General features: G+C 36.2%; 1 protein-coding gene across 1 annotated transcript; it reads left to right on the forward strand.

Moving 5' to 3' along the window:
* The first annotated feature begins 285 nt into the window (after positions 1 to 285).
* Positions 286 to 1,616, forward strand: LOC148200328 (replication protein A 32 kDa subunit A-like). Its single transcript, XM_088114696.1, has 4 exons — positions 286 to 477; positions 695 to 805; positions 1,246 to 1,343; positions 1,486 to 1,616. The coding sequence occupies exons 1-4, from the start codon at positions 373 to 375 to the stop codon at positions 1,529 to 1,531; spliced, it is 360 nt and encodes a 119-aa protein (XP_087970822.1). The 5' UTR covers positions 286 to 372; the 3' UTR covers positions 1,532 to 1,616.
* Positions 1,617 to 16,400: the final 14,784 nt, after the last annotated feature.

Raw genomic sequence — 16,400 nt, forward strand, 5'->3', positions numbered from 1 at the left:
ATTATATTCAATTCAATTTATTACAACTAAAATAAAATTGATTTATATTAATTATTTTAAATAATATTTAAAAGACATTGATGTGAACTTTATTAAATATCCTCTTCATAATAAACTAAATTAAAATGATTTATATTTTTCAAAGAATATAGTTAAGCCTTTAATTAATTTTATTTCTTAGAAAACAAACGGGGAGGGTTCGGAGCTGAAAGTTGAAACCCTATACGGCGGGAAAAGAAAAAGGGTAACGTCCTTGGCGGGAATCAAAATAAAAAACGACGCGCAATTTTGATTAATTCATTCAAAGCATAACATAACCCACAACATATACCATCAACTGTTTCGCTTCCCTCTCTTTCTAGGGCTTCGAAGATGTTCTCCGGCTCCCAATTCGATGCCACCGCCGGCTTCTCCGGCGGCGGATTCATGTCCTCTCAGCCGTCTAACTTCAACGATTCCTCTCCCGCACCGCCAAAAGTATGCAATCGATCTCTTTTTTGTAATTTTCCATTCCTCTGCAAAATAGAAACCACCAAACAAAACACGCACGCACTTAGGATAATTTATTTTGTGAGATATGAGTCGAACGCGTTGGTGTTAACCTAATTTCAGTAGTTGCAACTAATTTTGTTTTTCGTTTTGAAAGCGAAACACTGTGCTCTACTAACTGTGTTGTGTGTTTCGGTCGTTGAAGAGTCGGGACACTCAGGGTTTGGTGCCGGTGACGGTGAAGCAGATCCGTGAAGCCTCTCAAACCGGTGACGAAAAATCGAATTTCGTGATCAACGGCGTAGATCTGAACAATGTATGCGTAGCGCTTTCATTAGTCATTTTTGAATATTTTTTCTTTCATTTTATAAGAATTGGTATGCCCGTGCCTTTTTGTTTATTACATGGGGAAAAACATATATTAGTAATGTCATGGTACCCCTGCTCGAAACATGGAAAACTATGTCGTATTTTTGTTTGGGTTTAATTGGTTAAAGACTTGAAAGTGGAGGAGACATCTTTATATTGATCATGCATGAAAATTAAACTCTTACTTTACATACTTTAATGTTTGCTTAAGATTGTAAAATATATGCATTGACTGCGTTATTGTCATCTGTTGTCTGTTTACGAAATTCATAATGACTAATTTAAGAGCACGATCTATGAAAATTTTTGTTTGCCTAATAATGTACAATACTTTATGTTGACAATGCCTTCTTATTGCTTTCTTTGCTTTACATTATTTTGGTTCAGGTAACACTAGTGGGGATGGCGTTTGAGAAAGTTGAGAGAAACACCGATGTCAATTTTGTTTTGGACGATGGAACTGGACGAATAAAATGCCGAAGATGGTATTATGTGCACTATTAATGTTTTTCAGATTAAATTAGTTTTCAAATAATTTGCATTGTGTTGCTTTGCTTTCTATTGTGGAAAATTTTCCCAATAAATGTTTGTAAAATGTGGTTTGAGTTTTTGGTGTTCTTTCATCAGGATTAATGAGACTTTTGACACGAAGGAAATGGAGGAAGTAATGTAAGTTCTTGAATATGTAACATTTTATCATATTATTAAAATATCAAACGGTTATTGTAACATAATTACAATATAATAAAATTTAGTTTTCTTAAAATATATAATTATTTTAGTATAAATTTAATAATTTTATTTTAATAATTATTATAACATTTTAAGAGACTTGAAAAGAACTTTATTTATCTATAGTTTATATATATATATATATATATATATATATATATATATGTCTTTATTACTTATGTTTGTGTTGTTGGAAACAAAACAACAGCAAAAGTAATACAATACATAGTTTAAAGTAATTAACTAAATTATAAATAAAAAATGTTTAGCTTTTTTAAATTGAAAAACAAATGAGTATAATTCAGTTTTTATAAAAGTAGTTTAGTTTTAATAGTAAAAAATAGTATAAATAATTTATAGTTAATCCAACCAGATTGAATGGAATCTAATCCCAACGAATTCAACCCAACTGAATTGAATCGATCAAAATCAAGTTGAGATGAGTCTAATTAAACTTAACCACGTCGAACTGAGTTGAGTCGAGCCGAGTTAAACAAAATTGAGTTGAATTGAGCTGAAAAAAATCAAGCTGACTAGAGTCAAACTAAACTGAGCTGAGTCGAACCCTTCGAACTAAATCTAATCTAACCGGATCAAATCGAATATAATTGAATTGAAAAGAACTGGACCTAACTAAAACGTATCGAACCCAACGCAACCCACCCCAATCGAACTGAATCAAACTGAACCCCACCCAACCCAACTCCACTATACTTGACCAAGTGGGACCCGCTGAGCCGAGTCTAAGATTCAGAACAATAATTGGATTGCCGTATCTCTTAGCAAGGTCTTCAAAATGCAATTTAGTTGCTTCGTATGTCGGATCATACCTCTGCACTGGAAGTCAAAAAGGAAAAAAAGAACAAAAAAGCAGAATTTCCTGCGTTATAGTTTATAACAGCATGAAATTGAACAATGAACAAGATAAATATTAATCTCAACTATTTCGTACAAATTATGTCAGGCTTAGGGCTAAATCTTGATGCTTCTTGTGACCAAAAAAGTGGTATTGATCCACGCATTTGCACAACTGAACTCATTTTCCCCTTGCAAGAGCCAGCTTCTTCATCAAGGACAATCTGCTCTGTCTCAACATCATTAGCAACCCTCCCCCGATCATTAACACCCCTTTTCAAGTAACTGTAGAAAATTTTCATTACAAAGAAAATTAGTTTAACCATTACTGTTATAGCCAGATAGACACAATGTAAAACCAAACATCAGCTCAAAATACATATAACTCATGATATCAAAGAATATTTCCATGTTTAATTCATATATATTCCAATCAAACCAACACAAACTCGTAAAATTGTAGAGAACAAGCATCAGCAAATGTTTAACCAATTGTGTACTATGAACTCTGCTCTAACTATAATAACCACAAAATCAAAACTTTGGCTCAGGAACCACTGTAAAATCTAATATAAACAATCCTATGGAATAAAACAATTGCAAGAAATGAAAATAGGATAAAAAATCATAGTTCTAGGGAAAATTATTTAGAAGAGTAGAAGTTTCCCTTGCAAAAAAATAATGATAGATAAGTCTAGGAAAAACAATCCAGGGCAACAAAACTCATTACATAAGAGAAATATGGTACTAATCATTCCATCAAATTGCACCAAACGATGCAAAGCCTATAATTAGTCAAATATACAACATACATACGACTATCATCACAGCTTAAACAATTGAAAACCATATTTCACCAAGCTCAAAAAAAGAGAACTTGAAAAATAGAGGAATGATAAGCTGAATTAGGCAAGAATCACAATAAAATGCTCCCAAATCTACCTAACTAATTTAAGAGTGAATGCATAAGGACAGATCATGAAGTTAAATTCTTTACTTAGAATGTGTAAAGCTAGACCTCTTTTGCAAATGCAGACCACTGAGAAGTTAGGTGAACAAGTTGAAAACAACAGGCTACCAAAAAAACAAATTCAAAACTAAGAATGAAACCTAGGTGTACAAAAAGGAGAATAAGGAACACAATAATAATAGTTCCCTAATCATTTTCGAATCACATTTACCCCACATGGAAGATGTTGAGATCATTTTTTAGAGAAATGAATTCATTTCATTTCTATACCTAATCAGCATAAACACGGGACAAATAAAGACGTAAAAAATGTTCCCTTAAAGCAGAGTTATGATCATCAGATCTAGGTAATGGAAAGGACATGAGAAAAGAAAACAATTGGATAATGTGTATCATCAATGTGGAATGAGAAGAAAAATAAAGCATGCATGAATTCAAACATCGGAGACATGACTGAGTTGGCATAGTCAAACACGGATATCTCAGAATAAACTAAAAGTGCAGAACAGTTAAATGGGAGAGGGACACACATGGTCAGAAACTAGAGCAAAGAATCATAACCAACTTTTACTCTACCACATTTCACTTAGTGATAATTCACACGACTCTCCATTGTTAGAACCCTTAACCAGTCAAAACCCTCCACAGATAGCCCTTTCAAATACATTGACAACCAACTTTGATACCAATTTATACATCCAAGCACTTGGTAAATCCACCCTCAAAAGCTAGCTATTAAGGAAACGAACGGAGTATCTCATATTGCTTAATGTAGGACTTAGGCGCCCCATAAAAAATTATAGTTCAAATGTAGGATAAAAATAAGACTTGTAAGGATAGTCACTTCCGTACATCTTGAAACAATAGAAATTTAGAATATTCTTCCTCGTTTAAAATTATACCAAAAAAGCAATTTATAGAATGGTCTAGCATGGTCTCTAATGAGTATTTTCTCATTGTGGAAGGAACTGCAACCATCATCCATCCAATCAACCACTGTTGCTTTGCAGTTGACTAGTCATTCAAACTGTTAAACTATAGGAAAGAGAGAGACATTTAGTTGAAACGTGTTTATGAGACAACACAAGTGTTTTATTTGTATTAAGAAAACGAAAACAGGACAATAAATAAATAGAAGAGCTTTGACATCCTCTAATAACAAAGATATGAAATTGGAATAAAAATGTCCCTAATAATACGTATATAATCCAATTTTTCCTTATTATAAAGGATTTGTACTTTATTTCTATAATTATAAAATAATCCTTACAGAAAATTGCTTTAGAAAAAAGTTGACTAGTTGGGAAATTTTACAATGTACTAGATAGTTCTACCATTAATCATCACAGAGAAAGAGAAGAAGAATATTATATTAATATATAATTTGAAAAAAAATCATATATAGCTAGAAATTTAACAAAACACTTCTAAGGATGAAATTAAAATATAATCACAAAAACACAGAGAACAGTTATCTAATTTAAATTATCATAGTAGTTCGTGACATTTGAATCAAATGTGAAATAAGAAAAACATGAATAAAATATAAAAATAAGAGCTTACCGTGTCCCTGCAAAATGTCTAAATCGTCTAGAAATCAGGGAAACACTGAAGTCTCTTCCAAAAATTGATAGACGACTCTGCAATTTTTTAGAACCACAATTCAAATTATACAATAACAATTGTTGTGAATAGTTAAACTAATTGACAAGACAGCAAAATAACGTAATAAAAGTGGGTAAAGGCGATTGAAGATAAATAAGGATCGCAAATAAACCACACCCATAGATATTGTTCAAATCTATCCAATTTTGACAGGGAATCCTCGTATTGAACCTGACGGTATGTGCATATTTGTCTTGTCCCAATCTCCATACCCATTTTATATTACTAAACCACACTTCGTTATTAGGTAACCTAAAAATCTTATTTTCATTGTTCTCTTTGATCCTTTGTTTTGTTTCATTTGAAGAACTCTTCTTTCGCTACACAATCTTTCATTTTCTCTCTCAATTGTTCAACTCGTTCAATGTCCACTAAGTTCACTAGATTCAAAAGGTATTTTCCCTCTATCACAACCTCAAGTAACAATTGTTTTCCTTTGTGTGGTTTTGATCAAACGATGTATTACATTTTAGGAAATGTAAACCTCAATTTCATCAAATTAAATCATTTCTAGGGCACACATTTGATAGTTTTTTACTTGTTTTTTAATTATGAAGTGAAAATGTTCAAGTCTCAATTTCAATGGTGTAAACTCTTAGTTTATTAGGTAACTTCAAACACTTATATCTTTTCTCTTTAGTTCTTAGTTTTGTTTCATTTTAAGAACCCTTATTTTGCTTCACAATTTTTCATTCTCTTTCTCAATGGTTCACTTAACATTTGCAAAAGAAATAGATGTTGTAATTTCCCTTAAATTTCAGTTATGTGTTTTTTTTACTCTTTTCTACAATTACTTCACATTTATGCAATTGTTATTTGGTAATCTATTTTAAGATTTATGCAATTATCATTTCTTCCTTGACATTGGACATTGAAGAAAATAAAATGTGTCCCCCTAACATTAAATCCTTGACAATATCATGGCCCCCTTTTTTGTAAAATTTTTTTTTAGTAAATATTTGAGATACTACAAGAGTGGATATGAAGGTGGATATGAGTATACCCGTTCCTCAACAAGGACAGAGATGAGACACAAGATTCTTACATGACAAGAATGAGTACATTCAAACCCGATCCTTAAGCACAATTGTAAGTATTAAGTCCAGATCTGAATAAGCAGAGACTACACAACCATGTGGACTGATTATATTTCCAACATGCAACAAATTATTGAAATGAAACACTCAAATAGCTCTTATAAGCCATAGAAGATCATTTCAATCAAAAGTCGTGATTGAATGAAGTCAATGAACAAAATTTCTGAACAATTGCTGCATTATTGATGATTTCCGTTTCCTTTTTGATTTGCTCTTCTTGAAACATATATTATAATATTAGTACTTTATTTTATCTTTAATGGAATTCATATTTGAGTCTAAAATTAAAATCACTCTTATATTTGTATGAAAGTGGATACGAAATGGATTTACAAGACAACACCATAATGAATCTAAAGATAGAATCATGTTATGAATTGAATGACAAACATAGTCTCGAAAGTCAAGGGCCTCTTCGTTACTTTCTATGCATTTTACTCATTGAAAACTACTCATAAGAAATGACTTCAAAATGATTTTGAAAACCATTATTACTTAAAAATATATTACAGTGGATTAGTTTAAAAGTTTTAAAGCAACAAAACATCTTTGGATAACAAGTTTTATGACAATTCTCATTTCTTCCCATTACCACCAACCAGATGCTTGTCTCATCAATCAATAAAATATACTGTTTTCGGCCCTCACTGTTATCCAGTACTTGGCAATCATTATTGCATTAAGTTAAAAAAAATACAGGATCTAGAAATACAGTACTAATGTTTTACTTTGCATGGTCAATTGGATTTGAGGACCAATTAGCAACTGGCTAGAGAGGTAATGGAGTTGCACAGGTTCGTAATCTTTTTCTAAATTATAAAAAGTTGCATGTTATATGAGCATGAGAAATTTTAGAATTGTGGATACATTTACTCAAAGCTAATATGAGACATAACTTTCATTGTGATTAATGGATGTGACTTGATATTTCATAAATTTAGCACTTACAGCCTAACCAAGTGAGATAGTAGATAGTGATTTGAAATTCAAAATTATCAGTTTTTTTGCATTGTTTTTCATACAATTATTTTGCTTCAATCTCTTTAATTTCATGATCACATATTTTGTGCGAGGAAAGAATCAAGACATTGATTTTTTGAATTATAATCACTTAGCTAAAATGGCCAACCTAACATGTATCATTATCCTTTGTTACCCAATTGAACCAAACAGAAAGATTTTGTTTTGGAACCTTTGAGCCTAATGAAAAACAAATGCTTTCCACACCTTAGAGTGTTTATCACACCCACCAAAAAGAGGAAAATATTGGGTATCTAAAGCAACAACCTGCCTAGTTCATATATATATATATATATATATATATATATATATATATATAATTATTATTGTTCAAAATAATTTCAAAGAAAATAAAAGCTAGTTAGGAGTTTGAAATATATATGTGTGTGTGCTTGTGCATCTATGTGTGTTTATGAAGTAAGAACACAAATGCTCTCTTGTTTCCCCAAGTGGTGTAAAACCATGTTATTTGTTAGTAAGGCCTTATTACAAGTCAAGAAAGACCTTAGTGATCCTTCCACACATTTTTTATTATGTTTTCATGACAGATGAAGAGCATGCGTGTAGAATAATCCGTGCAAAAAGACCCTTTGCATAACGCCTCCAGTTATTGAGGGCCTCTAGATTTTAGAAACCCACAAATTTGTGCTAGCCTGTTATTTCTTTTGCCTTCTAGATACAAAGGGGTTCAGCTTTCATGCCTCCAAAACCTTTATGACAACCTCTATAAAGGGCAAATTTGTTTTGTGCATTTTTAATGCTGACTTGAGTGGAACACTCACCTGATGCATTTCAATTGAGGAAAACAAATTATAAAAGGTGTTTATTTCTACGAGTAATTAGCCATAATTATTAATTTCTATAGAAGAAATTTGGGGCCAATACTTCTAAAATATTATCTTTTATATTTCTAAAATCATAAATGTATTTATTTTCTTTTTCTTTTTTCTTGTTTGAGGAGACAACCAAAGTTCTAAGTTTGGGCTGTTTCTATATATTTTTGTGAGTATTGAAGCTAACCACTTGTTATTCTATCCCGAGTTCCAGTAATAGTGAAGTTAAGACATTTTTCATCTTGCTCTACCAGCAGGTATACTATAAATAATTGTAAATTTACCATGGATCTTTAATGAAAATGCATGCTTCAAAGAAGAGCAAGTAGGCTTTCATTTAACAAGAAACGAACTATAATGAATGACGGGCGACAGAAAGGAAGTAACGTACCTGCCTAAAATGACCATGAACTAAAGCTATGGTCCAAATAGTGTTATTGCATTGACCTGATTGCTTGTGTCAAATATGCATTCCAAACAAATATATTATCATACGACATCCCTCCGTCTTCGCTAGGAGAAACGTTCTTTTGCAAACTTTGCATTATAGGGTAAGTGTAACTATAGAAAAAATCCTTGGTCAAATCGACACTAGACAAAAGCTTTTTGTACCTGCAGTGAGACGTGGTGATGGTAAGAAAATGATGTTGTTAGATGTGGTAAACGTTTTGGAAGTGTTATCTACCTGAGCTCAGTCTTAGAGTGAGCTAAATCAGATTGGATTGAAACATGTGGAATGATTATCAATTGGATCTCCTTGATGCTATAGATTGCATGGCCACATATAGCACCAATCTGTCTACGTTTAGTAACGAGAATCAAGTAGTAAGACTCGAGAAACTTGATGCAGCCTTGAAATTTGGTTTTGTTCCTTGTGTTGTTGTGGCATCACCAGAAAGCATTTCCATGAAGAGCTTCATTGCTTCGTCCAGCTTTTTAATCCTTATCAATGAAATCACAAGTGAATTGCAACAATCACCATAAGAAACACCATGTTCCACCACAAACTTATCAATCAACTTGTAAGCTTCTCCTACACGACCCTCAACACAAAGGCTATCAACCAAAGTAAAAAAAGTAACATGATTTGCATGGCACCCCGAAGCTTTCATTCTATCCAGAATATCCAATGCTTTCGTCCACTGACCTCTCTTACAGAAACTTTGAATCACAGATGTATAACTAACAACATTTGGACGGCAATCCCCACCTTTCTCCATTTCATCCAACAACTCCAATACCATTTCCATAGATCCAGACCTACGCAAGCCATTTAAAATGGCTGATAAAAGGACCAAATTGGTTGAACATCTATGTACTCTCATAACCTTAAGCAAAGAATAAGCATGCTCTGGGCGACCCACATCACATAATCCCTCCATTATTGCCATGTACGTAATAAGATCAGGGTAAAGACCGTTCAAACTCATCTCCCCGATCAACTTCTCAGCCGTTTCAATGTCGCCATTCTTGGTGGACCTGGCGGTAGTTGTTGGTGGTGATTTGGGAAAAGGGTTGGGTTGTTTCTTGTATTTCTTGCAGGTTTGGTGTGATTCACGGTGGTTGCTTGGTAACGGGTGAATGTTGAGGGCGGAGAGAAAGGTCCTAAGTTGGCCGTGGAGGTGCAAGGAATGAGGAGATGATGATGCTGGAGATGGTGGAGAAGAAGACATTGTGGTGGAAGTGTGTCGGGAGTGATGAGCCGAGGAAGGTGAATGTTGTTGAAGGGGAAGGGCCATGAGGTAAGGTGAAGGTGATGATGTTAGGTTGATGGCTTTTGCACCAAAGTATGCAAATATGCCTCTAATATTACCAAAATGGGCAAATTCAAACCATAATACGAAAATGGGGAAGTCGTGGGGGGCCCAAACGACTTCAATTGAAGATGTCGTGCCCCCCCTGCACGACTTCACACTGTTGATATGAACAGTGTTGAAGTCGTGCACCCCAAAAACGACTTCTGACGACAGTAATCGATTACAACGTAACGGTAATCGATTACAGAGTGTTGAAATCGTGACCACCCTACACGACGCCCGGGCGCGAGCTTCTCGCAAAAACTGGCGCCCGGCGCCCCTCTTTTAGCTGGACGAGCGTCCTTTCTTGCGTCCACAGGACGAGCGTTCTCTTCTCGCTGGACGAGCGTCCTCTCGTGCGTCTTCGCTGGACGAGCGTCCACTTCTGCTTGCAGGACGAGCGTCCACTGCGCGTCTTTGCTGGACGAGCGTCCTCTTCTGCTCGCTTGACGAGCGTCCACTGCTCGCTCAGAGCGAAGAGTGCTTCTTGCTACACAATCAAGCTGGTAATCGATTACCGAAATGTCGTAATCGATTACCAGTACGTTTTCTGCTTGGTCACCATTTCAACACTCTGTAATCGATTACCAAATCAATGTAATCGATTATAGGACCCAGAAGTCGTTTTTGGGGTGCACGACTTCAACACTGTACCTATGAACAATGTGAAGTCGTGCAGGGGGGGCACGACTTCTTCTTTTGAAGTCGTTTTGGCCCCCCACGACTTCACTTTCGGTCAAATTTTGCCTATTTTGGTAATAAAGAAGGCATATTTGCCTACTTTGGTGCAAAAGACTAGGTTGATGGAGGGGAATAGAAGTTGGAAAATGATGAGAGTCAGATGATGATGGCCTCAAGTAGCCGTGGGTATCCCCCCTTTGCAGGGAAGATGATGGGCTCCTTAAATTGGCAGAAGGGGTGCCATTGTCGGCAGCTATGATTGGACGATGCAGAAATTATTGGGTTGGTGGAAGATTGTAGGCAGACATAAGTGGAGGGTTGGTAGTAGTGGAAAAATTTGTTAACTGTCTACATCCGATGACGTCAGACGGCCCAACCTTTTTTAGTTTTTTTTTATTTATTAAAAATAAAGTAAAAGCATATACGAACGTCTCATCCTACTGGGTCGAACGTTTACTAATATGACCGAACGCTACGTTGACAAATATTTAAGAACGAGCGCTAAACTGCGAGACTGAAGAGTCGAACATCCGTGAAGAGAGAAACGCCGAACGTCAACGAGACCGAATGGCTGAATAGATGAGGACGAACGACCGAATGTCTTTGAGGTCGAATGGTTTGAGGCCGAGCGGACGAACGCCATTGAAGTCGAACGTCCGTGAGGCTGAAAGTGTGGACACGTGAGACACTGCATGGCCGAGCGGTAAATGAGGAGGAGTGATCTGCCCGAGCGAGCTGTAGATGAGCGAGCGTCCTCAGACAATTTTAAAACACAAACAGCACGACCATTTTGGACGAACGCCTGAACATGTTGTTTGCTGCTGGGCTGAATGCACAAACCGAACGCTGGAAGAAAATGACCGAACGGTTGAGGCTAGGAAAGGCCGAACGTTCTAAAGGACCGAAAGGCCGAACGGGCCAATAGTGGAACGCATGAGGATGACCGAATGGTTGAGCATGAGCGGCCGAGCGTCATTGAGGTCGAATGGCCGAGCATCAGTGGGGAAGGAGCCGAACGACTCACGGTAGAGGACGAACGGTCTCATGCAGGGGAAGGAGCCGAACGCGCTCGATGGAGGAAGAACGTTTTCTTTTGTTTTATTATTATTTTTTTTTTCATTTTTTTTTATTTTTTATTTATTCTACACTCATGATGAAAATAAAACAAATCTATTAGTCAATCCGGACGAAATTAGGTGTTGACAGCTACCCCTCTTTACTTAGATATTACTGGATAATATGAAAATTTGAGATTTTTGTATTATCGGAGTAAAAGCTAAGTAAAGAAAGAAACACTAATTTTGTCTCGGAATTCAAAATAAACAAGAAGCAAAACAGAGAATTTTAATAAAAATGAACAAAGCTGATAGAATTGAGGTGTAACAACCTCGTGGAGGGTGTACCAACCTTATGGATGAAGTTTATGAGGTGTAACAACCTCGTGAAGGGTGTAATAACCCTATGGAAGTGAATGAGTTGAGTTTGATTGTTGGGCTTGACCATTGCCTTGCAGAGGGTCGAGAACAGAAAACTAAAACCTGGATTTGACCATTGCCTCGCAAAGGGCCAAACTCACAGAACAGAAATTTAAATCCGACCATTGCCATGCAGAGGGCTGATAATAGAAAACTAAAACCTGGATTTGACCATTGCCTCGCAGAGGGCCAAACTCACAGAACAGAAATTTAAACCCGACCATTGCCATGCAGAGGGCCGATAACAGAAAACTAAAACCTGGATTTGACCATTGCCTCGCAGAGGGCCAAACTCACAGAACAGAAATTTAAATCCGACCATTGCCATGCAGAGGGCCAATAACAGAAAACTAAAACCTGGATTTGACCATTGCCTCGCAGAGGGCCAAACTCACAGAACAGAAATTTAAATCCGACCATTGCCATGCAGAGGGCTGATAACAGAAAACTAAAACCTGGATTTGACCATTGCCTCGCAAGGGCCAAACTCACAGAACAGAAATTTAAACCCGACCATTGCCATGCAGAGGGCCGATAACAGAAAACTAAAACCTGGATTTGACCATTGCCTCGCAGAGGGCCAAACTCACAGAACAGAAATTTAAATCCGACCATTGCCATGCAGAGGGCCAATAACAGAAAACTAAAACCTGGATTTGACCATTGCCTCGCAGAGGTCCAAACTCACAGAACAAAAATTTAAATCCGACCATTGCCATGCAGAGGGCCGATAACAGAAAACTAAAAGCTGGATTTGACCATTGCCTCGCAGAGGGCCAAACTCACAGAACAGAAATTTAAATCCGACCATTGCCATGCAGAGGGCCGATAACAGAAATCTAAAACCTGGATTTGACCATTGCCTCGCAGAGGGCCAAACTCACAGAACAGAAATTTAAATCCGACCATTGCCCTGTAGAGGGCCGATAACAGAAAACTGAAACCTGGATTTGACCATTGCCTCGCAGAGGGCCAAACTCACAGAACAGAAATTTAAATCCGACCATTGCCATGCAGAGGGCCGATAACAAAAAACTAAAACCTGGATTTGACCATTGCCCCGCAGAGGGCCAAACTCACAGAACAGAAATTTAAATCCGACCATTGCCATGCAGAGGGCCGAGGTGACAAAGCAGAGAGTAAAATTGGGCTCGACCATTGTCTTACAGAGGGCCGAGATACCAATGACAGAAAGTAAAATGTTTGATTGTTTTGAATTTGAAATTTGGAATTTGTTGAAATTTTGAGATGTTGAAAGATTTTTTTTGATTTTTTTTTTTGAAAAGAGAAACATGGTTGATATAAATTTGGAAATTGCAGGAGAAAGCTTTGATGCATGTTGATTTTTTTTTGTCTTTTTGAAGGAAGAAAATTTGATAAATATTCACAAAAACAAATTCAAAGTTTTTGAAAATATGTATTGACTTGTGATTTTTTTTTTTGTTTTATTGGAAGATTATGAAACTATAACACTTTTTTTTTGAAAGAAAATTTGAAACAAATTCAAAATTTTTTGAAAATATGTACATGATGTTGACCTGTGATTTTTTTTTTTTGTTTTACTGGAGGATTATGAAACTATAACACTTTTTCTTTTTTTAAACAATTTGTTTTCTTTGAAATTATCAAATTTATGAAGATTTAGACCTTCATTTTTTTTTGAAGAAAGAGGATTTGAAAAAACATCCATGAAAACAAATTCAAATTTTATGAAAATATGTACATGATGTTTTTTTCTTTTTTTTTTGTCCATAATTACGGAAGATTATAAAACTATGACACACTTCTTTTTTTTTACTGAGTCAATTTGTTTTCTTTGAAATCATCAAATTTATGAGGATTTTGACCTTCATTTTCTTTTTTATAATGGATGTCAAATTCTAAAGCAAATGTTCAAAATGAAGCTTGTGTGCTAGACATTTTCTGATGAAATACTAGTGTATGCATGCTTGATATCAGAGGTTGGTTAAAATTGTAAGAAAGATTTTTTTTTGAAGGGTTTAGAGGAGACTGAGATGGCATCTTGGGCACATCATTCCTCATACAATCATCAATGAAGATGTAATATGCGAATGTCAATGTGAAATATGACATACCCAAAGGTTAACCTAATTTGGTGTTTGGGAAAAGGAATGTGAGGGAATAAGTCATGAATTAGGGAGTGAGAATATCATGTGAGATTTACAAATTGCCCCAATTTTGGTGGTGATAGATTTTTGAAGTTCGGGGCGAACCAAGATCATGCGAGGCCCAACAAGGATGCCTCGGTCTTTGTATGAGCTTTGAATATACAGATGAAAAAAAAAATTTGAGATTAACAAAGCCACCCAATATTTTGAATGGGCCAAAACACATGAAACTCACAAAGTTGCCCTTAGTTTTGGAGAACGGGGAAGAGTTCGAATGGGATATGAATTTGTGATGTATATGGAAATTGTCACGCCCCATTATTTTTCTGCTGACTCACCTCTCTACTTTCATAAATGCACCTTGCCACGCTTACACCTCCATTGACACGCCCACCCTTCATTTAAAACGCACTCACGTTCAATATGCATGCATGCTGACAAGTGTCATTTTGGAACGTTCTAAAAACGTTAATGGAATCCAAGTGGCAGCAGACGGTTGGACGATCGTCCTGCGTGGGGAAAGAAATGATTTTCTGGAAAACTCTTTCCCTTTCTCTGTGCATTTCATCTTCTTCCTCAAATTTCTGATCTCCTAAATTCTCCATTCTCTCTCTAAAACCTGTCTTTCTTCTCTCTTTGGTAACTCATCATCCCTTGCTCCGTTCACGTTTCAGCACCGTGAGAAGCATCCCTGCACCGTGAGCTTTCCATCAAACCGATTGGTTTTGGATTCTGAAACGGGTAAGTTTCACGTCCTCAACCACTCTTCATTTTCAACATGCAAGCTTCGTTTTAATCTGCATGCACCTTCTCTGAACCAGTATTGGTTTTCTGTAATTTTAGTTGGAAGAGTTTTGGGGTTTTGAACGTTAAGGGTAGAAGAATATACTGGAATCTTGTGTTCTTTTTGAAGAACGAAAGCACGCTACTTAATCCGGGTAAGGGAAGCTTGTTAGAATTTAATTCACATGATCTCTGTACTGCATGCGCGTTACGTAATGTTTGAAAGTGTGATTTATGATATTTGACTCTTGAGTTTAGGAATATGATTCTGAGATGATATATGAAAATGTTGCATGTATGTACTGGGAATTATATGCTGAGTGTATGAATGGTCTGTGACGTTGTATGTGGATGATTTTGATAGTTGAATGTTAGTATATGATGTTGATTAAAAGCATGAGAAGCATGGAAAAATACTAGGTTAAGATTGATTTAATGCATGAAAGTTTATACTGGAAAATGAGTTACTGTAAAAGAAGATTTATGTGAAAAGTGCATGAAATTGAACGTTCGTATCGATACGGTCATTGACCGTTCGGTATTATCAGTGAATTCTTGTGTTAGTCGGACCCTTTCATTTGGAAAGGACTCCCTTTGAGAACGAACGCCCTCTTATATAGTTTTACGTTGTGCTTTCGGTCATACGTAAACATCACGAGTGTTGTGTGAGAATTGAGAAGTCTGAGAATATCCCTTTGAACTTTTAGTCAAATTATTAAAACATAAACTTTAAATTATCTCATCTTATATAAATCCCAATTTCTATGATTTTGAATTCAGCTAAGAGCCTTAACCTAAAAACGTACGTCCTAAGTGGCGTTCGGTCTTAGACCGAACGTTCGTTCAAAAAGGCAAACGATTAGCAGCGCTCGTTCTTTTGTCGAGCGTTCGTCTTTGGTAGCGTTCGACCTTATGTCGAGCGTTCGTTCGTGATAGCGCTCGTTCTTTTGTCGAGCGTTCGTATTTGATAGTGTTCGACCCTTGTCGAGCGTACATCCTTAATAGCGTTCGGCCTCTGTCGAGCGTTAGTCTTTAATAGCTTTCGGCCCTTGTCGAGCGTTGGTCTTTAAATAGCGTTCGTCCTGATCTTTAAATAGCGTTCGTTCTGATCTCAAATAGCGTTCGTCCAAACAGTGATTTAACGTTCGTCTTTTATGGAAGTGTAATTAAGAATGAAAATGTGATGTTGAGGGAAGTATAAATTGTGCGAACCATATATGAATTGATATTATGATTTTGGAATTTGAACGAGCGTTCCAGGGTGGAACGACTCTTGTCTGGATATTGACATTTGTAGTATGAACGTGGTAAGCTTAGATGGTGATCCATCCTGATATTCCGTGAGTGCTCGTTCTCAAGTAGAGATGAGTAGGTCATGCGTGGGAATGGCAGGAGGTCTAGACCATAACTGTAACTTGGCAAAAAGACTAACCTCAGGTGGATACTGATGAGCATTCCAGTTAACCCACCTGAGTGCATGGACGCCTTAGCTACACAGGTTTCATA

The sequence above is a fragment of the Vigna umbellata genome, chromosome 4, assembly GCF_029865625.1.
Source record: "Vigna umbellata cultivar VRB3 chromosome 4, Vumbellata_1.0, whole genome shotgun sequence".
NCBI lineage: Eukaryota > Viridiplantae > Streptophyta > Magnoliopsida > Fabales > Fabaceae > Vigna > Vigna umbellata.

Excerpts from the sequence above, each read along its gene's own strand:
- LOC148200328 (XM_088114696.1), top strand. The coding sequence starts at position 373 with ATGTTCTCCGGCTCCCAATTCGATGCCACCGCCGGCTTCTCCGGCGGC. Across the intron at positions 478-694 it reads CCTCTCCCGCACCGCCAAAA|AGTCGGGACACTCAGGGTTT; the intron begins GTATGCAATCGA and ends CGGTCGTTGAAG. Across the intron at positions 1,344-1,485 it reads CGAATAAAATGCCGAAGATG|GATTAATGAGACTTTTGACA; the intron begins GTATTATGTGCA and ends TTCTTTCATCAG.